This window comes from Mesoplodon bidens (assembly GCF_964165515.1).
Source record: "Mesoplodon bidens genome assembly, chromosome: 6".
NCBI lineage: Eukaryota > Metazoa > Chordata > Mammalia > Artiodactyla > Ziphiidae > Mesoplodon > Mesoplodon bidens.
In genome coordinates, this window is record NC_138162.1 from 19,681,271 (window position 1) to 19,705,721 (window position 24,451).

The 24,451-nt window shown below is 49.0% G+C and overlaps 1 protein-coding gene across 5 annotated transcripts in view; it reads left to right on the forward strand.

Moving 5' to 3' along the window:
* The window catches only part of WHRN (whirlin), a 93,153-nt gene that overhangs the window by 50,050 nt on the left and 18,652 nt on the right, over positions 1-24,451 (forward strand). For 4 of the 5 annotated variants that reach the window (XM_081236539.1, XM_081236535.1, XM_081236536.1 and 1 more), the window contains exons 4-7: positions 19,973-20,175; positions 21,274-21,310; positions 22,435-22,647; positions 23,463-23,672. In XM_081236539.1, the coding sequence (XP_081092665.1) occupies positions 19,973-20,175; positions 21,274-21,310; positions 22,435-22,647; positions 23,463-23,672 (663 nt within the window). Of the gene's footprint in view, positions 1-7,706; positions 7,774-19,972; positions 20,176-21,273; positions 21,311-22,434; positions 22,648-23,462; positions 23,673-24,451 lie in introns of those variants that run through there. The other variant, XM_081236538.1, reaches the window with a different exon arrangement.

Below are 24,451 nucleotides of genomic sequence, written 5' to 3' on the forward strand. Positions count from 1 at the left end.
AGCTCGCCCCAAAGCATGTTCTTAGCTGGCAGAGAATTGGCCATTCAAATGCAGAGTTTTCTGAGGCCACATGCTCACCTCCGTTGCCAGCTGGATGGCTGAACACAGAAGTCAGAATGTCTCTGACTGGTAAGGTGGTTTTTTAAATTTTACATTGAGAAAGGCTTTGTCCGTGTTTCTGTGCTTCCAAACCCAGTGCTCTTGCCATTCGCAGGGACAGCAAATAATCTCCATCTTGTGTGCCAACGCCATTTAATTAGTGTGGCTGCAGAAGTGTTTGTACTTGTGCGTTTGCAACTGGGTTCTGCCAGAAAGAATACTTTGCTAAGCTAAGGCTCCCGCAGTAGTGTCTGCTGTGGACAGAAGGGGGCCCGGGGGCCCGGATGACTGGCTGTGTGCCGTCTCCATGGGAGAGCACGGGCCTGGCTCAACTCGTAAGATTATCTAAATAAGAATTTATGATTAAAGCTGTACTTCAGCAAGAAAGTATTATTTGGGGAAAACTAATAACAGTGGCAACCACTTCTCATACCCACTGTGTCAGGCGCTGTGAGTCATTACCAGGCAGTGTCACATGGTGGTTAAACGCACACACTTTGGAGTCATAATTACCAGCTGTATCACTTTATCTCCCTGGACTCAGTTTCCCCATCTGTAAAGCTGGGAAAATAATACCTTTAGGAACTTGTGGGGATGTAGCCAGAGAATCTCTATAAAAGCACTTAACACAGATAAAAGTATTCAAAATATGCTGGCTTTGCATAGCACAGGGAGATCAGCTCAGTGCTTTGTGACCACCTAGAGGGGTGGGATAAGGAGGGCGGGAGGGAGACGCAAGAGGGAGGGGATACGGGGATATGTGTATACGTATAGCGGGTTCACTTTGTTATACAGCAGAAACTAACACAACATTGTAAAGCAATTGTACTCCAATATTAGTGATAGGACATTTTGCAGAAGACTGGGGCCAATGAAACATTTGCTTTGCTAACCTGCAATGTATATAGGAATGCTATAGGTGAATAGAACCAACAATACAATAAGTGATTATGAAAATATTAGTCATGTTGCACAGTTATGTCTCTACCTTAAGACTGAATCTGACACAACACTGTAAAACAACTATACCCCAATTTAAAAAAAAAAATGCTGAAAACAAAAAGAAAGCAATTATACTCCAATAAGGATGTTAAAAAAAAAGACAAAAAAATATGCTGGCTTTAAAAAAATTAAGTTCTGGTTTTCAGTATAAGCCTGTAAGTAAATAGAATTGGTTCTGTTTGTGGATGAGAAAAAGGAGGCTCCAAAAGTGGGAGTGATTTGCCCAAGGTCACATGCCAGGAAGGGGCTGGCCAAGGTCACAGGCCTGGCTCTCAGCTCTAATGCCCATCCATGTGGTTTCCGCTGTGGGTCCTGCCTTCCTGGTGAAGGGTCAGTCTGGTGTTGCCCCACCGGGATGGAATAAACCCAGGCTGTTCCTTCAGTTCCTCGCCGGCATGCCAGCCCGGGCCCTGCACGGAGCCTGCTTGCGAGGAATTGTAGCAGAGCAGCCCCTGATTGCCTGGAGCCTTGAACGTCCCCTGGCTCTTTCAGCAAGAGGTGGGATAACAGCTTTCACATCGTTGCCAAGCTCCACCTTAGAAGACTGGCTTTGCCTCCCTTCCCAAGCCCCTCGCCGGAGCAGGGCCTTCTCTGCCAGGCCTTTCCCTGGGGCTGCCTTTCCCTGGGGTTTGGTGGCCACCTCTTTCTCCTGGGTGGGAATCCATGAGCTGTGAACCTCCAGCTGGCATCTTGCTTCCCTTCCAAGGACCGTGGGGGAGGAGTTATGCTTCCCATAGATTCCAGGTTGTCTAAAAATAGTAAAAATAATGATACCATCACCACCACCACCTGTGTCCTAAGTACCATATTGTCAAGACTCAATGAGCGAATGCAGGTAAAGCCCAGTGCCTGGCACAGGATAAGCTCCCCTCAAATGGTAGCTCTGGTTATGTGAGTGATCTTCAGTATCCACATGAGTGTGTGTGCTCGTGGGTGAGACTGGTTCTTTTTTTTTTTTTTTTTTTTGCGGTACGCGGGCCTTTCACTGTTGTGGCCTCTCTCGTTGTGGAGCACAGGCTCCAGACGCGCAGGCTCAGCGGCCATGGCTCACGGGCCCAGCTGCTCCGCGGCATGTGGGATCCTCCCGGACCGGGGCACGAACCCGTGTCCCCTGCATCGGCAGGCGGACTCTCAACCACTGCACCACCAGGGAAGCCCATGAGACTGGTCCTTGATGGCATCTGAAACTCTCGGGTAGCTGATGCATCTGCCCAGATGATGAACACCTTTCCGAGGAGTCAGAAGGTGGTTTCTTTCCTGAGAATCCTGGCACGTGCTGGGCGACAGTTTTAGCCTCTTCCCCGCCACCCCACTGCCACCGGCTGTGCCACATTCTCAGTCCTTCCATAGCATTCTCTCCTAGCCGGGTTTGTAAACTAGCCTCTGAATGGGTGTTTAGTAAATTGCAAACGTTCGAGTTGCTTAGTCCTACCTCCTGACTTTTAAATGGGCCCCTGCTAGGGTAGTAATTGCTCCCAGGCAGGCTATTGCCGAAAAGAGTAACACTTAGTTTCTACAGGGAGGCCACGTGAAGCAGGAGCCCAGCTGTGGCTTGCCCTGGTCACAGCAAAGGGGGAGAGTGTTCGTTCAGGTGCCCACGGCCCCCATGAACATGCTGTCCACAGGAGGAAGACTGGGCTTCCAGGGGCTGTCTCTGCTTCTCATCCCTGTCCCAAGTGGCCAAGGGAAGGGCCCGAGGAGCTGGGCAGGGACTGACCAGCACGGGAGGGTCGTCAGTTGCCCTCTGGCTCCACGTGTGGCCATGCCAAGTTCGGTGCCTGTATACTGAGGATGTGCATGCTTCGCTGGATCTGAGGTCAGCCTGTTCCGCCGTTTCATAAGGGAAACAGTGATCAGCGAGCATTTCCTTAGCCCCTGCTGTGGGATAGGGCACACGTGACGGGCTTTGAGAGAGGTCAGTAACCATGCGGGGCGGTGCTTCAGGCACTTGACCATGCATACAAATTATCAGGGACCTTGTCAAGTGCAGATTATGATTCAGCAAGTGCTGCAGTTATTATGGCCTCATAACTATCCCAAAACCAAGAGGCGTGCAATAGCCACAGATTCTGCTCAGCCTTGCTGAGGATCAGGAAGTGGACAGGCCACAGCCGGGCGGCTTGTCTCGGCTCCGTGATCCTCAGGCTACAGCTGGAAGGCTCAGTCTGGGCACCGGAGCCATTGGGAGGCTTTTTGTCCCATGTCTGGAGGTTGGCATTGGCTGCTGGCCGGGGGCCCCCAGCTCTTCCCTGCATGGGCCTCCCCATGCCATCTTCTCACAGAGCTAGTTTGGGCTTCTTCTAAGCATGGTGCCTTAGAAAGGGATTCTGAGGGCATGGGTCCTGGGAGAGAGACAAGTAGAGCTGTATTCTTTTTATGACCCAGCCTCAGAAGGCAGGTTCAAGGGGAAGGAAATAACTCTTACTTCCTGTATCAGTTTCCTAGGGCTATTGTAACAAATGATCGTCACAACCTTAGTGGCTTAAAACAACATAAATTTATTCTCCCACAAATCAAGGTGTCGACAGGGTCATACTCCTTCTGAAGGCTCTAGGGGAAGATCCTTCCTTGCCTTTTCCAGCTTCTGGTGTTCCTGCCACTCCCTGGCTTGGGGCAGCATCCCTGCAGTGTCTGCCTCTTCGTCACTTGGTCTTCCCCGCATGTCTCTGGGTCTCACATCTCTCTCTCCTTTCTCTTCTATGGATGCCAGTCATTGGATTTAGGGCCCACCCTAAATCCAAGATGATCCCATCTCAAGATCCTTAATTACATCTGCAAAGATCTTATCTCCAAATAAGGTGACATTCAACAGGTACTGGGGGTTAGGACTTGGACATCACTTTTTCGGGGGGAGAGACACATTTCAACCCACTACAGCTCCTGATGGAGAGTGGCAAGGCTCTAGGAGAGCATATAAGACTTGGAAAATTTGGGATGGGGACTGCGATCCTGCATTTCTCATAAGTTCCTAGGTTGTTGATACTGCTGGACAAAGATACAGGCTACTGTTCTCAAATCTCAGTCTACTGAGGAGGAGGGAGGAGTAAATAGCAAACTAGGTACCATATTAATACCAAGACTACGTAATATTTGAATAACACACAGCATCTACTATGTACAGTCACTTGACATATATTAGCTCTTTTAAACCTTCACAGCCACCTTTTAAAAAGGTTTTTGTCCCTGTTCACGGATGTGAGGCTCAGAGAGGTTAAATGACTTAACCAAGGTCACACAGCCAGGAAGTGGTGGAGCCAGGACTCGAACCCAAGCAGAGCTGGTTCAAAATCCTTGCAGTTACTACTGCACTCCCCTGCCTGGGCTGGGACCTCGGGAGGGAGCCATCAGCCCAGGGGAGGAGAGCCAGTGTGGCTGCAGAGAGGAAGTAGCTCCCTAGCTGGGCCTTACAGGGTATTCACTCAGACACCTGAGATTTGCTAAACGTGTGTGTGTGTCTGACGCAAAAGCAGGAGCCAAAAGACATGTGCTTTCTGCCCTTGTGTAATCTGGTTGGGGTGTTGACTGTGGACAATTATACCAGGTAGAGAAGTGAAGGAATGGATCTTCAGGGAGGTACTAGCAAGAGCAAAGGCACAGACACATGGGCTGGAGCTCACAGGTGTGCTGAGGGGAACCTGGGGGCTGCCGAGAGGAGAGGCAGGGCGAGGGGGCGTGGGGCGGGGAAGGAGCCCCTGGCTTTTCCCAGGCCTCACCGATGGCTGGACAAACCTGGAGAGACACATAGCACTTGGACTGATTGCATTAACTCCAGAATCAAGGAGCTGTTTGCTGTAAGGCAGACAGAAGGAGGCCAGAGCTTTCAGAGGTTGGGAAGTCCGGAGACCTGGGTGGGGCTGTGTACTAGAACTATTAACTCACACCCTTTGGGCGACTTTGTTGCTTTTTTGTTTATTTTTTCCAACTATTAACGTAATAGATTCAATATGTAATACACACGTGAAAACATGCGACAGTAGAAGGACCCAGATGTCCTACCTTCCAAAGACAACCTTTGTTAACATCTTTTATTTTTTTACATATAATTCGCATACCATAAAAATCACCCTTTCAAAGTATGCAGATCAGTGAAGTACATTCATAAGATTGCACAACCATCACCTCCATCTAATTTTAAAACATGTTCATCATCTCCCCCACCCCCTGCAAAAAATTCCTGTACCCTTTTAGCAGTCACTCCCCATTTCTGTCTCTAAAGATTTGCCTATTTGGGGCATTTCATATCAGTGAATCATAAGAATATGTGGCCTTGGTGTCTGACTCCTTTCACTTAACATAGTGTTGTAGCATATATCAGTAAATTCCTTTTTATAGTGAAATAATATTCTGTTGTGTAGCTATAACATACTTTGTTTGTCCATTTGTGAGTTGATGGACATTTGGGTTGTTTCCACCTGTTAGCACCTTTTATTCCTTTCTCTGTACACTTTTACACAATGATATTATACAGTATACACTATTTTGCATCCCACATTTTCACTTGCGTTTTCCCATGTAATTAAAAACTTCTCATAAGTGCAGTTTGTAACAGCTGCATGATAATACTCCATCTTCTGGCTGAATTATAATTTACCTAACCATTCCCTTGAAGTCAGGCGTTTAGTTGTTTCCAATTGAAGTAAGATTTTAAAAGGAGCAACAAATGAGAGAAACCTCAGGGGATCTTTCCAGAAGAGCTTAAATCGCCTCCCAGCCTATCTGTGCCAGCAAGCTGCTGAGCCCAGAGAGGGACGAGAATGACTTATCCCAAATTACTAAGAGACAAGGATTGGACTGGATGGTGTAAAAAAATTCTTCTCCAGGGTGGCATAACAGATCTGCCAAGGGCCCAGGCCCACTCTTCCCCAGACCCCCAAATGTCAAGGGAGATGTTAGCTTTATATCATGCCCCCTGGCAAATTTTTACATTTCTTTTTTGAATTTATTTTCTTTACCCTCAACAATATAGCCTCCATATGTAGTCTGGAAAGCAGAGAAAATGAATAAAGAGCTTGAAATTAAGATTGCCTGGAATTCACTTCTCAGAGGCAACTCCTGTGAACATTTTGGCATATTCCTTCCCAGTCTCTAACACATTTGAAGACCACGTTAGATGGGCAATTTTAAGGTAACATTAAAAAACCTGAATTCACAAGTAAAGCATGACCACTGTAGAAGATGTAAAAAATCCTACACTAAGGGAAAACCTCATGCAACAGTCTAGATGTCTGTCCTTCCAGAGTGTTACGCTCACAGGGCCTAGGATATGGACAAAAATAGTTCAGCAAAGTTGGGGTCGAACTGTTTGCTTTCCCCCATCCTCCATAACATCTTTCCATTTCAGAAAGACCTTTACAAAATATTAAAGTACAGAGCGGTATTATGTGATTCCATTTTTTTTTAAGAAGAGAAGTATATTTGTACATACTTACATATGTGAAGAGAGTTCCTGGGAGGATGCCCAAGAACCTGTTAATGGTGGTTACTTTTTTTAAAAAAGTTATACAGTTATACAATTTTTAGAGGTTACACTCCATTTACAGTTATTACAAAATATTGGCTATGTTCCCCATGTTGTACGATACATCCTTGTAGCCTGTCTTATACCTAATAGATTGTACCTTCCACCCTTCCACTCCTATATTGCCCCTCCCCCTCTCTCCCCACTGGTAACCACTAGTTTGTTCTCTATGTCTGTGGGTCTGCTGCTTTTTTGTTATATTTACTAGTTTGTTGTATCTTTTAGGTTCCATATATAAGTGATGTCATAGGTTTGTCTTTCTCTGTCCAACTTATTTCACTTAGCATAAATCCCTCCAAGGCCATCCATGTTGCTACAAATGGCAAAATTTCGTTCTTTTTTATGGCTGAGTAAGTACTCCATTATATATGTATAGTGGTGGTTACTTCTTAGTCTCAGTCCTGGGGCCTGTGACTTCAGTAGTCTGGGGGCCTGAGACGTATTTTTAAGGGAAGGGAACTTTGGGGAGGCAGGATTTTTACAATTTGTGTATATACCCATTTTTTACTGTTTGCCTATTTCTATTAGATGCAATTTTAAGTTTAATTGGAAAAAATAATTATATGTCATTAAATATTCTGCAACATTATTGTTTATGACTTTATAGCATCACTGTATGGATAAACCATAGGGTATTTGAGTGATCGATTCATAGACACTTAAGAGGGGGGTCCAAATTATTTTTGAAACTTTTTGTTTTGCATAGTCTTGATGATTTTCTTGGGGTTAATTCCTAGAAGGAGAGTTGCAAAAGTTTTGTACCACTTTGTCAAATATTTCTTAGCAAGTTTGAACCAAAGTGTGCTCCAGCTGGCAAAGTGCCAGATGCCCTGTTAAACTTTCTCACCCAGATGGGGTGGTGAAAACCTTTTAGTGTTTGGTTCTTTTTGGCTAACCATGAGTGTCGCCGTGTTTTGAGTACCACTCGTGGTAAGCAGAATAATGAGCCCCAAAGATGTCTACATCCTAATCCCCAGAACCTGTGAATATGTTAGGTTATATGACAAAGGAGAGTTAAGATTACAGATGAAATTAAGTTTGCTGATCAGCTAACTTTGACATAGAGAGATGATTCTGGATTATCCAGGTGGGCCCAGTGTAATCACAAGAGGCCTTAAAAGTGGAGGAGAGAATAATAAGAGAGAACAAGAAAGATGGCTGTATGAGAAGGATTCAACCCGAAGATGCTGGCTTTGAGGATGGAGGAATGGGGCCACAGCCAAGGAATGTGGGTGGCCTCTAGAAGCTTGGAAAAGGCAAGGCAATGGATTGTGTCTTAGAGCCTCCAGAAAGGAACTCAGCCCTGCTGACATCTTAGTCTTAGTCCAGTGAGACCCATGCTGGATTTCTGACCTTGAGAACTGTAAGATAATAAATTTATGTCCTTTTAAGCCCCTAACGTTGTGATAATTTGTCACAGCAGCTATAGGGAACTAATACAGTACAGTACATACTGTATGCCCAACACCTAGCATAGTGCTGGCCCTGAGGGAGGTTCTTGGTTCTTGTCTAGGTGGTTCATTATATTTATCATTTGCCCAGTCTTCCAAGACACAAAAGTAGTTTTGCAGTTGCCACATACATACCACTGGAAAACGAACCCACTAAGTTGTGTTTCTGATTTGGTTGCAGTACATTTCGTCTGTAAACTGAGTGTTTATAGTCAAAGTACTGTGTTACTTGGGTTATTTCTTTTCTCCCCTTCACCTTAGTTCTGTTATTGATTTGAAATAGGTTCATTTGTTTCTGCTGGAATTCAGTAGGGTTTCCCCACATCTTTATTGATTTAATTTTACTCTTTGAATAACAAAAACATCAAAACTGTACCAAAAAAACGTACTCAGAGTATTACTTCTCCCCCACATCCCTTCTACCCTCCCCCACCACTCCTCACAAGACAACTAAATAAGCTAATTTCTGTTTCTTTTTGCAAGAATAAGCAGATACATGTATATGTTCTTTTGCCTTCCTTATATAAAAGGTAGTATGTGATAGATATTCTTTTTCAGTTAATTTTTAAAAATTTAGTATCCTGGAAATCACTGCATGTCACTGCACAGAAGTCTTTGTCATTCTTTTTTACAGCTGCATAGTACTCCACTGTGTGGCTTTGCTGTACTTTATTCAACTGCTGTCCTCTGTCTGGGCGCATAGATTGTTTTCAGTATTTTACAGTTACAACCAATGATGCAGTGGGTAACTCCATGTATATGGAGTTTTCTGTAACTTTGGGAAGTGTATCTTCAGGGTAAATTTCTAGAGTTGGGATTTCTGTGTCAAAGGGTAAATACATATATAGTTGGTCAATATTGCAACGTCCCACTCCATAAGAGTTGTTCCATCTTGAATTCCCACCAACCATGTCTGAGCATGCCCGATAGGTGCTGTCAAGTTTTTAATTGTTTCCTATCCGATAGGTGAGAAAGGGTATCTTGATGTAGCTTAATTTGTAATTTTCTTATGAGTGAAATTGAACATCTTTTAATATGTTTATGGACCATTTTTATGTCTTCTTGTAACTTGGTTGTGTCTTTTATTATCCTTCTGTTGTCAAGATTTTGGACTTTTCCCCCTAAAATTTAAGAATTCTTTATATATTAAGGCTTACTAGCCCTTTATCTGTGACATGTATTACAAATGTTTTCTCCTTGGTTGTCATTTTCTTTCAACTTTGCTTATAGAGTTTTTTTTTCCCAATGTGCAAGTTTTTAAAATTATCATTTAGTTTAATTACCAATTCTTTCTTCTGTTGAATTTGAGGTCTCTTTAGAAAACCTTTCTTAGATATAGAGCATTTTATCCATTTTTTTCTTTTAACACTTGTAAATACATTTTTCTTTTTTTTTTTTTTTTTTTTTTTTGCGATAGGCGGGCCTCTCACTGTTGTGGCCTCTCCCCTTGCGGAGCACAGGCTCCGGACGCGCAGGCTCAGCAGCCATGGCTCACGGGCCTAGCCGCTCTGCGGCATGTGGGATCTTCCCAGACCGGGGCACGAACCCGTGTCCCCTGCATCGGCAGGCGGACTCTCAACCACTGCGCCACCAGGGAAGCCCCATTTTTCTTTTTAAAGCTCTGATTAGCACACTGGCCCTGAACTCCATGCAGATCTGATTTATTCTTGTGTGCAGTATAAGATATGGATCCAATTTTATCTGTTTCCAAATGGCTACATAGTTATCCTAGTGCTATGTATTAAAAGCCCATCTTCGCCACAATGATTTGTGATGCCACCTTTATCATGTACTACATTTCTGTGTGTCCTTGGTCCTATTTCTAGCCTGTTCCCCTGTCTGTCCATCTGCTCACGGGTCAGTCCCCCACCGTTTAATTGCAGAGGCTTTAGAGCAGGATTTAGTATCTGGTACCTCCTCCTGTAGCAATTCTGTATCAGGGTTTTCATAGCTATTCTCTTATTTTTTAATTAAAAATTATTATTAAAAATTAACAGATTCATTTTTACAGTAATTTTAGGTTGATAAAAAAAATTAAGCAGAGAGTATAGAGTTTTCATATACCCCTTCTCCATCCACCCTTTTCACACACAATTTAATTTCCCGTATTATTAACATCTTTCATTAGTGTGGTACGTTTATTACAGTGATGAGCCACATTGTGATACATTATTATTAACTAAAATCCATAGTTTACATTAGGGTTCACTCTTGGTATTGTACATTCTGTAGGTTTCAACAAATGTATACTGAAATGTATCCACCATTACAGTATCATAGGAATAGTTTCACTGCCCTAAAAATCCTCTGTGTTCTGCCTGTTCATCCCCCTACTCCTTCCCCAAACCCCTGGCGAACCACTGATCTTTTTACTGTCTCCATAGTTTTGCCTTTTCCAGAATGTCATGTGGTTGGAATCATACACTATGTAACCTTTTCAGATTGGCTTCCTCCACTTAGCCATATGCATTTAGGGTTCCTCCACGTGCAGTTTTATTTTTTCACATGAACTTTTTTTTTTTTTTTTGGCGGTACGCGGGCCTCTCACCGTTGTGGCCTCTCCCGTTGCGGAGCACAGGCTCCGGACGCGCAGGCTCAGCGGCCATGGCTCCCGGGCCCAGCCGCTCCACGGCATGTGGGATCCTCCCGGACCGGGGCACGAACCCGCGTCCCCTTCATCGGCAGGCGGATCCTCAACCACTGCGCCACCAGGGAAGCCCCTCACGTGAACTTTTTATGTCAGCTTATCTAACAAAAGCTTGTTTGTGTTTTTATGGGGATAATGTTAAATTTTCAAATGAGAGAGAATTGACATCTTTTTTTTTTTTTTTTTTTTTTTTTTTTTTCTTTTTGCGGTATGCGGGCCTCTCACTGTTGCGGCCTCTCCCGCTGCGGAGCACAGGCTCCGGACGCGCAGGCCCAGCGGCCATGGCTCACGGGCCCAGCCGCTCCGCGGCATATGGGATCCTCCCAGACCGGGGCACGAACCCGTATCCCCTGCATCGGCAGGCGGACTCTCAACCACTGCGCCACCAGGGAGGCCCAAGAATTGACATCTTAATGATGCTGAATCCTTTCCAACAACAGGCCATCTTTTTTTTTCTTTTCCTGTTTGTTGAGTCCATTTTGAGTATTATAAGTTTTCTTCACCTGTATGTTGCACATTTCCTGTTTATTAAGTTTATTCCTGTTTTCTCTCTTCTGTCACCATTATAAATGTAGAGTATAGAGCATAGAGTATATACTGTACCTCTTCTGATTGGTCACTCTGTGTATATGAAGACTTGAAGTTGAGAACTCACTGATTTTTACAGGTCTGTGGAGCAGCACAAAGCAGGTGAGAGGGCTAGTTCCAGGCCAGCTTTACCCCAACTTACCAGGAGGCCTCAGACCCATGACATATTTTCTCTAACCCTCACCCCAGTTTTCTCTCTTCCAAAATGAAGGGCTGGATAAATGTGCACCATTTCCCAGAGTGAAATTCCAGCCAAAGCTAAATTGTGGTTTGTGTTTTTACCTCTTTCCCTTACTTGTGATTGACAAATTGGATATTCTTTCCCTGCTTCAGTGCACAGAGCCAGGCTGCAAGTACCCGGCCTTGTCAAACTAGACCTTTACATAAATGGAAAATGTCTCTTGCCTGTCTACAGAAACCAGAAAGGGCAAGGGGACTAGCTTGCTTGTTCGTGTATTTGTTCATCCATTCATCTCATTGTTCATTCACAAGTTACTGATTCTGTCAGGCGTTGGTGGGGTGCCTCCTGTGTGCCATGCAAGGGGGGTGCAGTACTCTGGCCCTGAACTCAGTGCTTACAGCCCAGCATGGTCTCAAACTATGATGAGAGCTTTGGGGCTGGTACTGCAGAAAGTTCTTTCGGACAGTGCTGGTTTAGAGTGGCTTTGCATCCTCTGAGTTGAAATGTTGAGTAGGCAAATATAAGTCGGGGGCTCAGAATAGCCGTTGGGCTGGGTTCATATCTTGCTCTGCTGTTTGACTGGTGGATGTCCTTGGGCAAGTGACTTCACCTCTCTGAACCTCACTGCCCTCATCTATAGAACAGGCTAGACCATTCCATGCCTCAGGTGGTGCTTATTAAGAGTAGAGCCAAATTGTACGAGGCCACTGGCCTGAGCGAGCTGCTCAAGGGGTTCCATAGCTGTTATTCCTCCTGGGTTTGACCATTGTAATTGCTCTGATGTGTTCACTTGAAAGCCAAACTCTCCTGTGAGAAGAGCTCAGGAGTGGCTTCTCTGCCCTCGTTCCACCATTGACTCAGAGTATGACCTTGGGCAAGTCCTTTCCCCTCTCTGGGCCTGTTTTTCCACTGATGACCTGGGGGTTAGAGCAGGCCTTCTTTGAGGGCTGCCCATGTCCTGAATGGAGTAAGCAAGGACTGACAATGGACGTGTTCGTGTGAGAAGAAGGAACCAGAAGGAAGTCAGAATGTGCCACGTCCGCCAGTTCCATCCGTGGCATGTCTGAGTGGGTTCTGCCTTGTGGGAGCAAGGTTGACCAGAGAGGGTTGTGTGATGAGCTCACCCAGACCCAGCCCTCACCCACAGCTTGCTTGTTCTAGGAACCTTCTGAGCATTTACCTTGATCTTTTTTTAAAAAAATACAGACAAGGTTTACTGACTTCTGAACTGTTGGAAAAAACGAATGTCTCATTAAAACTGCATTGCTCACCCCCCCCCAAAAAAAAAGCAAGAAAGAAAACAAGCCCATTAAAGTTTTAAACCTGACATGGAAGACTATTAAAGATTCATAATTGCAATAAAACTCTTCAGTAGAATTTGAATTTTCGTTGTGGTAATGCTACAGTCAGCAGAGTCCTCATTTGAAGCCGCAAAATCCATTTCAGTAAAGTCTTGGGAAGGTGGTGAAGAAGGGCCTGAAGTCAGCCTCCTTAGGGCCGTGGCCCAGCGAGGCGCCCACTGGTGTGCGCATCCAGAGGGTATGGATTCCTGCCCGCCAGCTCGGCACAGGGGTCGAGTGGTTGGCAGGTCTCTCCCCTGCCTCCCTCTGATGTGGGAGCTCAGCCCTGCTGCCATCCTTCCATGGGTTCTTTGGGCCTGTGTGTTCCTCTCACCAGGCAAGAGCAGAGCACCTACTGTGTGCGTGGCAGAATGCCCGGGCCTGAGAGGTCATGTCAGAGGTGGAAGGGTAGGCTGGTTTTTCCTCGAGGAGGAGCCTATACTGGTTCGAGCAGAGGTTTGGCAGGCGGGCAGAACGAAGGCCAAATCCCAGCTCTTGTCACTTCACTTTCTGGCCTCAGCCTCCTCATCTGTAAGATGGGGATAACAGTATGTGCCTCGTGGGTGTGGCCATCATGTGTGAGTGTTGACACGGAAGGTGGAAAGGCGGAGGGTATGGCTTTGAGAGACTCAGAGGAGGCAGAATTGCAATAGCTGGTTGGTGAGTGACCAAGGGTCACTTTAAAAGTAAACATGGTTTTCAAAAACGCAGCTAGCATTTATTGAGGACTTACTGTATGCTGGATACTGTTTTACCTGCTTTGTATGTGTTCATTCAATAAATATTCATTGAGCACCTACCATGTGCCAGGTGCTGTTTTAGGTGCTGGGGATACAGTGGAGAGTGTATTAACTCAGACCTATGAGGTAGGCACTGATGCTTTCCCCATTTTCCAGAGAAGGTAACTGAGCCACAGAGAGGGCAGGGAAATGACCCGAGGTCACACAGCTGGGAAGTGGCAGAGCCTGGAATTAGATCCCGAGGGCAAGACTCCTGGGTCTGTGCTCAGTAACCACCCAGCAAATGGCTTCTTATTTAGTTGGTGTAACACTCTTCACGGATGCTGGTCTTATTCCCGTTTTGAGGGAAGAAAGGCCTAGAGCGATAACATTATTTTCCCCAAGTCTCTTAAGGAGTAAGAGGGAATCATTACCGAGGCCAGCTCACTCCTAAGCCTGCTGAGCTCTTTCTACTGCTCCAGGGACCTCAGACCCAGGGGAAGTGAATTCCTGCTTCCCGGTGGTTGGCTGGCCAAGTTCAGGGGAAAATCAGTGTCCTGTCCTTGTTGAAGTCCCTTTCCTCTCTCCTCGGAGCATCCCGAACCCGAGTCTGTCACTCGATGGCTGTGGATGATGGAGGAGTCTTTCCTCTGCCTTAAAATGAAGGGCCCTCCCGCGCTCCACCCTCCGCTGCTTCACCACCGGTGATGAATAGGACGCCCGTGGTGACAAATAAAAGAAAGGCTCCTTTATTTGTTCACCCTTCTACGGCCTCCCCGTCGGCGCCTGTCTGAAAGCTGAGCGATATTAGACACTCAGTCACACTCTGCTCCTGTCTCTCCCTTCTCCAGGGGGTCGTGTCCTGACAGCTCTGGGCTGGTGGGTGTTTTCTTGGTGAATCAGCCTCAGGGTCTGGGCTTTGCTGTTGCCTCGCTCTGTGCTCCCTGACACGCCCCTGTGCTGCCTGTCTCCCCATATGTAGGGGACCTTGGGAGGCCTGACAGTAGCCACGTTTTCCTTTTTCCTTTTTTTTTTCCTTAAATCTGCCCTCCCCCTCCCCCGCCCGGGTTATCTAACTCAGAGCTGGCTACCGTGGGAAGGAGAGAGTAACATTTCAGTGATTAAACACGGAGAGCTCTTAGGTATTTTTTCTGGGCAGGGGGGTGGGGAAGTGCTTTAGGGGAAGAGCCAGATGAAGACCTTTAAACACTCCACCTGGACTTCACATTGCACAAACCAAAGGAAAAGGGGAAGTGAGTGGAAGTGAGCCTGGGAGAGGAGAGAGGAGGGGTCTCTGCAATCCCTTCCTGTTTACTAAATGCTTCCCGCGTGCCAGACACTATGTGGGATAAAGGTGGCACAGGCTTGGGGGGGAATCGGGGAGAGGCTGGGCTCAAATGCTGGCTCACTGTCCACGTGTGACCATGACCTTGAGCAAGTTGACATGTCAACCTGTCCCCGCCATTTGGAAGGAAGTGAATGAAAATCTCGAAAGCCTCTCGAGTGTCAGGCTCTGTGCTGAGTGGTCCCTCTTGCTTCTCAGAGACCTGGAAAAGGCAGGCAGTATCATCTGCCTTTTACAGACGAGGAGTGTACTTGAGCTGTGCAGGACCACACGGCCACTGTGTCATGGCTGCCTGGCTTCAGAATGACGGGCATCTTTCTGTTGGACCGTAGGGACGGGACTCCACAGCCTGCTGGCCTGGGGCTGCTGTGAGCAGCACGTGAGACGCTGGATGTATTTGAACGTGGCTTGTGAATTCTGAATGACAGTGAACATGCAGACGCCTGTTCTGACGGGGCTCCCGGACCTCGGGAAGCTTTCCAACAAGTAGAGGGAATGAGAGAGAGAGCTGGACACAGAAATGGGAGTCACTCAGACCAACTCACATGCTGCAGAGGGCTGCGTGGAGACAACCCCGTCTAGAGCTTCAATTTTATTTTGATTTTATTTTTATTAGTTTCTGCTTTATAACAAAGTGAATCAGTCATACATATACATCTGTTCCCACATCCCTTCCCTCCTGCGTCTCCCTCCCTCCCACCCTTCCCATCCCACCCCTCCAGGCGGTCACAAAGCACCGAGCTGATCTCCCTGTGTAGAGCTTCAGTTTTAAAACGGGCTCTGAAGAAGATAGGAGAGGATGGAAAGAGATGGGGAAGACGGGCTCACGTACCCCCCCCACTAGGTTGGGGTTTCCAGAGTGTGACTCCTACTTCACACCTGTTCCCCAAGTGGATTACCCCACAGTGACTCACAGATCGGGTAGGGATTCATTCAGCAGACATTAGGGGGAAATGTGATTAGCACAGCAGACCTTTGATTTCATGGATGTTAATGCTTACGTGGCGGCTGCAGTTAATGTGAGCCGGTGACCACAGCACTGCATAGAGAACAGGTGCCCGGCTCAGGGAAGGGAGAGTAACTGAAGTTTGGAAACCAGAGCACTAAATCGGTACACACACACCCCCAAGAACCATTGCCCCCAGAGGCTACTGACACCCCGACCTCAGCGTTGCCAGATTTAGTGAATAAAAATACAGGCCACCGTTTAAATCTGAGTTCCAGCTAAAGAGCAAATACTTTTTTTAGTGTACATACGTCCCATGCAATATTTGGGACGTTCCCTGCTTCTCCAGCCTCGCTGTGAAGGGCCAGGGAGGTGCTTGTAGAATTGAGTTGCTTCCCCCAGGCCTGGACCTGTAGGGAGAGGCTTGCTCACAAAAGGATGCCCTTACTTATCTGGTCTCTCAGATGTTACTTCCTTTAATTAAACTGCTGGGATGAAATAAAATGTGTGGGAAAGGCTAAAATTGACTTCCTTAGCTTAACAAAAGCCAAAGCTATTGAGAGGGATACTTAAGGAAACAGAGCCCTTCAGCAGATGAAAAGTACAGTCTGGCTCCAGCTCGGGTCTGTGGGGGGGACAACCAGGGGCAGAGGGGAGAGGTAGAGACGCTACTCAGGGAGACTGTGATGACGTGGGCCGAGGGGGCCGTCCTTGCCTTGAGAGCATCCCTCCGCTCTCAGTAAGGCCCGAATGCCTGCCTGCGAAGCTCTCTTTTGACACAGCTCTGCTTCTCAGCATCGGGGAACACCAGCCGGGAGAGAGACACAGTGGGAAGTGGCGAAATCCATACCTCCGCGCATAAGCACTTATTGAGCACTTGCTGTGTGCCAAGCCCCGAATCAGGTGTTGGGTCTCACCTCTAGCTCTTTACAAGGAAACCAGCTGGCGTTGCCTAAGTTCTCAGGGACCCCAGTTTCTCAACTAGGGAGCTCGAAGATGCAGAAAGAGAGAAAAAAATTGTTGATATTGCTGGTGGCATTGGGAAACACATGCTGATGACTATAGAGATTGGGAGGGCAATCCTGGGCTAGGATTCCCCATTTTACACCAGAGGAAACTAAGGGACAAAAGCTCATTGGGGGATTTGCTTGAGCTCATGTGGCATGAAAGTAGCAGAGCCAGGATTTGGACCTGACTCTGATGGTCTTTGAAACCCTTAACCATAGCGTTATGCTGCCTCCTGGATTATAGGGGTTGTTGAGGTTTTTAAGCCGGGAAGGATATGGTGAAAGCAAAAAGTTGAAGAAACATTAATCGGGTGCTAGGTCTGAGGCCAGTTTAGAAGTTAATGCACGGAGGAGGATGCCAGCTCAGGAGCTCAGGTATGAGCAGGTGGGGACCCAGGTTAGGGGACCGATGGGAGACAAGGAAGGTGAGACTTCCTGGAGAGTCTAGTCAGGGCATAAAGGTAGAGTTTATGATGGGGGTGGGTTTTCAGAGCTGGATGCTGCAGGCAGGGCTAGGGAGGAATGGCAGGCTTTGGACACGCTGGATCTGAAGCCCGACAGCAGCCCAGTAGTAGAAAGCACTAGGGCCTTGGGACCTGACCTGGGTTTACACCCTAGCTGTCCTCCTCACTAGCTCTGTGACCACAGACTATTTACTTAACCTCTCTGAGCCTCTGTCTTCTCTCTGGTGAGATGCAGAGCAATGATACCTACTTGGCAGGATACTGAAGATATTAAATAAGGAAAACTATGTAAAGGGACAGACAAGGTTTTAACCAGCATCTGGTTAAAAGTGGTTTGAAATTTGGGGCCCCAGGCTGGTGTCATGTGTTGGTCCCCACTGAGCTGCAGCAGAGATGGTCCTGAAGCTAGGAATGGAGGGACTGGTGTCTGACTCTTCATTCATTTGATGAATTTTTATTGCATTCCCACTGGGTGCCGGGCCCTGGGGACATAGCGTGGAGAGGCTGGTGGGAAAACCCAATTATAGCACAAGACGGAGCCCGCTGAGCAGCCTGAGAGCAGGATGTGATCTGTCTGGCTGTGCACGGTGTCCCAGCTCAGAGCCTGGCATGTAGTAGGTGTGCAGGAAATGTGGAATGGGGTTGTGGAGGCAAAGATGCAGTGGGCCCTCTCTGAGCACATCAACGCTGGTGCAGAGGAGGGTCGGCAAGTCTGAATTTTTTTTCTTTTTTTTTGCGGTACGCGGGCCTCTCACTGCTGTGGCCTCTCCCGTTGTGGAGCACAGGCTCTGGATGCACAGGCTCAGTGGCCATGGCTCACGGGCCCAGCCGCTCCGCGGCACGTGGGATCCTCCCGGACCGGGGCATGAACCCGTGTCCCCTGCATCGGCAGGCGGACTCTCAACCACTGTGCCACCAGGGATGCCCGGAAAGTCTGAATTTGTAACCACTTTCTGTTCTGGAAACTCCCCAACAGCAGGTGAGGGGTTAAAGAAAAGATGAGAAACTGGGGGCCAGGGTTTCAGTTCTCAGCCTCATCAACACATCTTATTCTCTTTTTCTTCCAAATTCCCAATTGGCTCACCTTTTCCAAATTCTGCTTTGAAAAATGCTGGAAAACGCCCCTGAGGGTGACCATGTGCCATCAGCAGGCTGGGACGGGGGGAGAAGGAAAAGCGGCCAGGAATAATTGGCATTACAGGGACTTCCCTGGTGGTCCAGTGGTTAAGACTCCGTGCTCCCAATGCAGGGGGCCCGGGTTTGATCCCTGGTCAGGGAACTAGATCCCACATGCATGCTGCAACTAAGGAGCTGGCGAGCCGCAACTAAGGAGCCTGTGAGCCGCAACTAAGGAGCCTGCCTGCCACAACTAAAAGATCCCACACACGGCAATGAAGATCCAGTGTGCCGCAACTAAGACCCGGCGCAGCCAAATAAATAAATAAATAAACAAATATAAAAAATAAAAAATAATTGGCATCATGGGGCTGCCCTTCAAGGCCACGGTGGGCTTTGACCCTGGGCAGCCCCCTCTGGTCACCCATCGGTGAACAGAGGAAAAGCACCGAACCTCCGAGTTTAAACACGCTGCACGTCCTTCTGACGTGCCCCGGGTCACACTGCAGCAGCTTTCCAGCCAACTTCTTCTGGTTTTGTCACATACTTATGTTTATTGGAAGGCTAGTTTTTTCTCTCTATTTTTTACTCCTTTCATTAAAAAATATGTTCTTATAAAATAAAACTGCCTTCTTTTTAAAAATTTATTTATTTTATTTCTTTTTGGCTGCGTTGGGTCTTCGTTGCTGCGCACGGGCTCCTCATTGCAGTGGCTTCTCTTGTTGGAGAGCACAGGCTCTAGGTGCACAGGCTTCAGTAGTTGTGGCACACGGGCTTAGTAGTCGTGGCACGTGGGATCAGTAGTTGTGGCTCGCAGGCTCTAGAGTGCAGGCTCAGTAGTTGTGGCGCACGGGCTTAGTTGCTCCGCGGCACATGGGATCTTCCCAGACCAGGGGCTTGAACCTGTGTCCCCTGCATTGGCAGGCGGATTCTTAACCACTGCGCCACCAGGGAAGCCTCCAGACCGCCTTCTTGTGATAAGAATCCAAGCAATATATTATTCCTTTAACAGAAGGCTAGTTTTCTCATTTATTGCTTTTTTTCTTGAGTAACTTAAAATGATGTTTACACTTTAAGGCAATATAAGAATGCATGCTTGTAAACATTTTAACAATGTAGAAGTGTAAAAGGAAAATAATGGAACTCTGCCTTCACACCTCATCCTACCCCTAATTCCACCCACCTCCAGGCCTCTGAAATGGCTTTTGTTTTCTAGATCAGGGGACCCTTGGGAATCTCATAGACACATCCCTCAAAGCCATTGCTAAGTTGAGGGGAGGTGGCCCTTTCTAGTGACAGGAACATGAGTTGAAGATCAGGACTGGACAGTTGGTTCTGCCATTGATTTGCTGTGTGACCCTCAGGAATTCACATAACCTCTTCGAGCCTCCTGCCATATGACCTCAAGCACCCGCACCGACTCTCTGAGGCTCGGTGACCTCCTTGGTAGGCTACCCAGGAGGAGAATTGGGATCAGGGCTCTGAAGCCCTGATGTGTCGGCGTCCTGCAAACAGCCCAGGTGACTGTGTTGTGTTGTGGTCTTGGCAGGTTGGGGACCAGATTCTGGAGGTGAACGGGCAGAGCTTTCTCAACATCCTGCACGACGAAGCAGTCAGGTTGCTCACGTCATCCCAGCACCTCATCCTGACAGTGAAGGATGTCGGGAGGCTGCCCCGCGCCCGAACCACCGTGGACGAGACCAAGTGGATCGCCAGTTCCCGGATCGGGGACGCCGCCACGAACTCAACAGGGTGTGGCTGCCCTGCTCTCTCGCTCTGAGCCCCAGGACCCCAGGGCCATTTCTGAAAGCCAGTAACAGCCCTTCCCACCTCTTCGCCATGCACCGTGCCCTGACCTGTGAAGACTGCACTGATTCCCAGAGCCTGTGGTCCCAGCCCCGGGGTCCCTTCTGTTCGCCGGGCAGGACCTCGGGCACATCCCTTGTCCCCTCCTGGCCTTGGTTTCCCTTGGAAAGCTGAGCCACAGGATCTGGCTCTCCCGTTCTTTATTTGCCCCCCAGCAAATCACATAACTTACTTTTTGGCCCTCAGTTGCTTTGTCTGAGGAGTGGGAATCATAACCCCAGCCCCCATCCCAGGTGTGTGGATGAGGATCCCATGCATTAATTGGGGGAAAGGGCCTTGGGAGTCATAAAGTGAGACACAGTTGCCAGGTGGCTGTGCAGCTGCTGATAATGTAAAGTATCACCTTTGGACTTCCATCAGAAGTCTCAGACTGGCTGGTGGCCCCCAAGCCAAACACACCCAGAGCATCTCTTTCTCCCTTTCTTCATTCCCTCTTTCCTCTCTTCCTTTCACCTGCACAGTATTATAATTTTTAAAAATTAGTTACCAACATTTAAAAGGTCATCTGGTTTCCCATGGAAAAAACTGGATTTCTGGCTGCTTCTTGAAAATCAGGGATCCTGGCAGCTTGAGCCCACGTTTCTTTGTGAAAATAGACTGGAACCAAGCTGCACCTGCGCATTGCACTTCAGCATCTCCAGTTGACCCCATCCCCACCCTCCCTAATGTTGGCCTGACTCCGAGGCCACGAGGCAGTTGCTGTTTAGTCTCTCTTCTCCTTGTTACCTCCCTGGCCCCTGTAGGGTTGGAAACAACTCAGGAGACCACCTTGCATGGTTTTAGAAATGCCATCCACATGGTTGGTCAGGAGGACAGAAGCTGCCCGTCTGTCCAGGGGCTGATATTCCCTTGAGTGGCCCCGGCGAGTGCAGGCCATAGTTCTCCCAAAGCTTTGCTCATCCGACAACAAAGCAGCCGTTCCCTTCCCCGCGCCTGTTTGAACTGCTCAGACATGAGGTTGAACATGCTTGTCTTTCTTCATAGCTTTCCTGGGGATCTCACAGCAGAGGGGACCAACAAGGTAGGTTGCTCTCTGTCTGGGTGTCTTCGGCTTCTTCACAGCTCCCCATGCAGGGAGCTCTGGGCCTGGCAGGGTGGACTGAGAGACTCACGGACACGATCTCGTTTCATTTGGGCAGCCCGCTGACTGTCCATCTTCCATCCTACACACGTCTGTGAGTGCCACCGGGTTCTGGGTACTGCCCTGGACACCTGGGTTAACGGCACGAACAGAACAGATCAGGTCCCCACCCTGGTGGAGGTTATCCCCAGTGAAGGAGACACACATAAAAACAAAAAACCGCACATGTATCTAATCACAAAAGACTTTCAGTGCCGTCCAGGAAAGGTGCTGCGTCTGATGAGAGAGAATGACAGAGACACCCAGTTTAGGTTGGGGGAGAGGCCAAAGGGAGAGGGCAAAGGCTGAGGTAGTGACACGGTGTCTGGGCCATAAACTGAATGTGAAGTGGAGGTTAGTGAGATCAGATGTTGTAGGCAGGGGGCACAGCATGTGCCAGAGCCCTGAGGCAGGTGCCACACTTGGCTTGTTGGTGGGAGAGCCAGATCACACAGGACTCAGTGGGTCGTGTAAGAGGTTTGCCTGCTAACCTAAAATGATAGGTTGCCGTTGAAGGGTTTAAGCAGGGGAGCAAGGTGAGGAGATCTGTGTTTTTACGAGGTCCTCTCAGCAGCTCCGTGTAGGTGACAGAGAGAGGCAGAAAAGACAAGGAGGGAGACCGGATGGCGGCTGATGGTGGCAGAGGCAGGAAGGGTGGAGTGTGTGGGTGCGGATCTGAGCTATGTTTTGGAAATAAAATTACTATTATCCCCATACCAAGAAGGATACTTCAACCTAGAGAGTAAAATGGGCACCATAATAATAATACTGCTTGACTCTGAATGGTCACGAGGCTGTGATGAGGTCACGTATGTAAAAGTGCTACATGAGCCATGAAAGCACTTTGCAACTGCACGAGGCCGCGTGCTCGGGGAACATACCAGTAACATCTGCAGCTTTCCCACGTGGGCCGAGACCTCAGAGGGACCCACCCCATCCCTCGGCAGGGGGGTCGCTGGCTGGGCCTGGCCATTTGCCTCCAGAGCAGCTCCAAATTTCCAGGCCTCTGTCTTGCTGTCTTTCAGCTGGGGTTTTACAAGGGGCCAGCCGGCTCCCAGGTGACCCTGAGCAGCCTGGGGAACCAGACGCGGGTGCTGCTGGAGGCGCAGGCGCGGCACCTGCTGAGCGCGCAGGAGCGTGCCACCATGGCCTACTACCTGGAGGAGTACCGCGGCGGCAGCGTGTCCGTGGACGCCCTCGTCATGGCCCTGTTCGAGCTGCTCAACACCCATGCCAAGGTGACCCGCGCCTCCTCGGGCGAGGCGGGGCTGGGGGCGCCTGGCTTCAGCTCTCAGGGTCTCCGCATCCTTCCCTGCCGCCCTCTGTCCCCAACTCCTCTCCTGAGAGCCCACAAAGAGGCCCAAACTGAACCCCAGGTGGAGGCTGGTGACGGAGACAGACCCTGCCCCGGGGGAGCCCTCAGACTCCTGGGGAAACTGTCAGTTAAGGTCCCCTGTGATTGGGGCCCTAACACAGCGGCTTTCCATGCTGAGTGTACATTTAGACTCGTCTGGATTGCTCTTAAAAAGCGATGCTCAAGCCCCACCCCAGGCTGGCTGAAGTCGCACACCTCTGTGGATGGGAGCCGGCCACCAGTAATTTTTACGAGCCCCCCAAGTGACTGTGCCGTGCTGCCCTCTCTGAGAACCCTGCTCTAGTGGAAGTCTGTTGGAGGTTCAAAAGCTGCACCGAGGAAGAAGTGATTAAATCCCCTGGGAGTGGTTACATTTGGGAAGACTTAACAGAGGAAGCGCAGTTTGGAGAGGAGGGGGAAGGGACAGCCAGGGGCTTCCTGTTCAGGGACTTGCAGCCTTATGTGCCGGCTGAGACGCCAGGGAGGAAGAGGTGAGATGGAAGCAGGGGTCAGATGATGCCGGGCCCGGCCTCCAGGCGAAGGTGCTTGGACTTTTCTCCTAGGACAGTGGGGAGCCACGAGGGTGAAGGAGGGGAGGCCAGTGGCCAGGTTTGCATGCAGGTCATTTGGGGTGGCAGGGGGCCGTCCCACCTGCTGGTGGAGCTCCCTGCTGAGTGCCCGGCTTGTCCCTGTCTCCAGTTCTTGCTCTTCTCTGAGGTGAGAGGTACCATCTCCCCCCAAGACCTGGACCGCTTCGACCACCTGGTGCTGAGGCGGGAGATCGAGTCGATGAAGGCACGGCAGCCCCCCAGCCCTGTGGCCGGGGACACCTACTCCATGGTCTCCTGCAGCGACACAGGCTCGTCCACGGGCAGCCACGGCACCTCCACCACCGTCAGCTCAGCCAGGGTGAGCTGCCCCTGCCCCGTCCCTGGCTTGATGGCCAGCAGGGGAGTTAAGATAACGGCTTTGGAGTGAGACCCATCCAGGTTCGAATCCCAGCACTGGGCGTCTGTGCTGGGATTCGACCCCTTGCCAGCTCTGTGCCTTGCCTTTCCGAGCCTCAGTTTTTTCACCTGTGAAAGCCTCCTAATTGTTGGGTGCCTGCCGCATGCCAGGCATGGGCTCTAAGACACAACCGGTGAACAAGGCAGCTGTGGCCTTCCTCAGGCGCTCAGAGTCTGGGGGATAGGGTGCAGGCTGGGGGAGAAAGGTGAAAAACACAGGTCATGAGACAAATAGAAAAAATAATGCCAATCCATGCAAGGATCCCACGAGAGACCACACGGGGCATTCGTGGTCATGGTCCTGGTGACTGGGATCTTCCCTGAGACACACGCTCCTGATTCTCTGGAGCCCCAAAGCCCAGCCTGACTTTCTCCCAGACTTGCCAGCCCCTAGAAAAGCATCTGGTCCATCTCATGGTGTGACTCTGCCCCCAGCATGCTCAGAGGCAGATTAACCCCGGGAGGCCTTTGCAAGGAAAGGGCAGAGGAAATGCCTTATTATCCATCATGCGGAACAGCCAGTTATTAAGGTCGGTGCCTTGGGGAGAGCCGGAGCTGGAGGTCAGGAGAGCCGGCTTGGCCCCATCCTCTCCTTCCCTGTCTGTCCGAAAGGGAGTGGGGAAGTCGAGTTCCTTAAACACTGTTACTCCCAGACACTGAACTGGGAGCTCTTACGGGTGG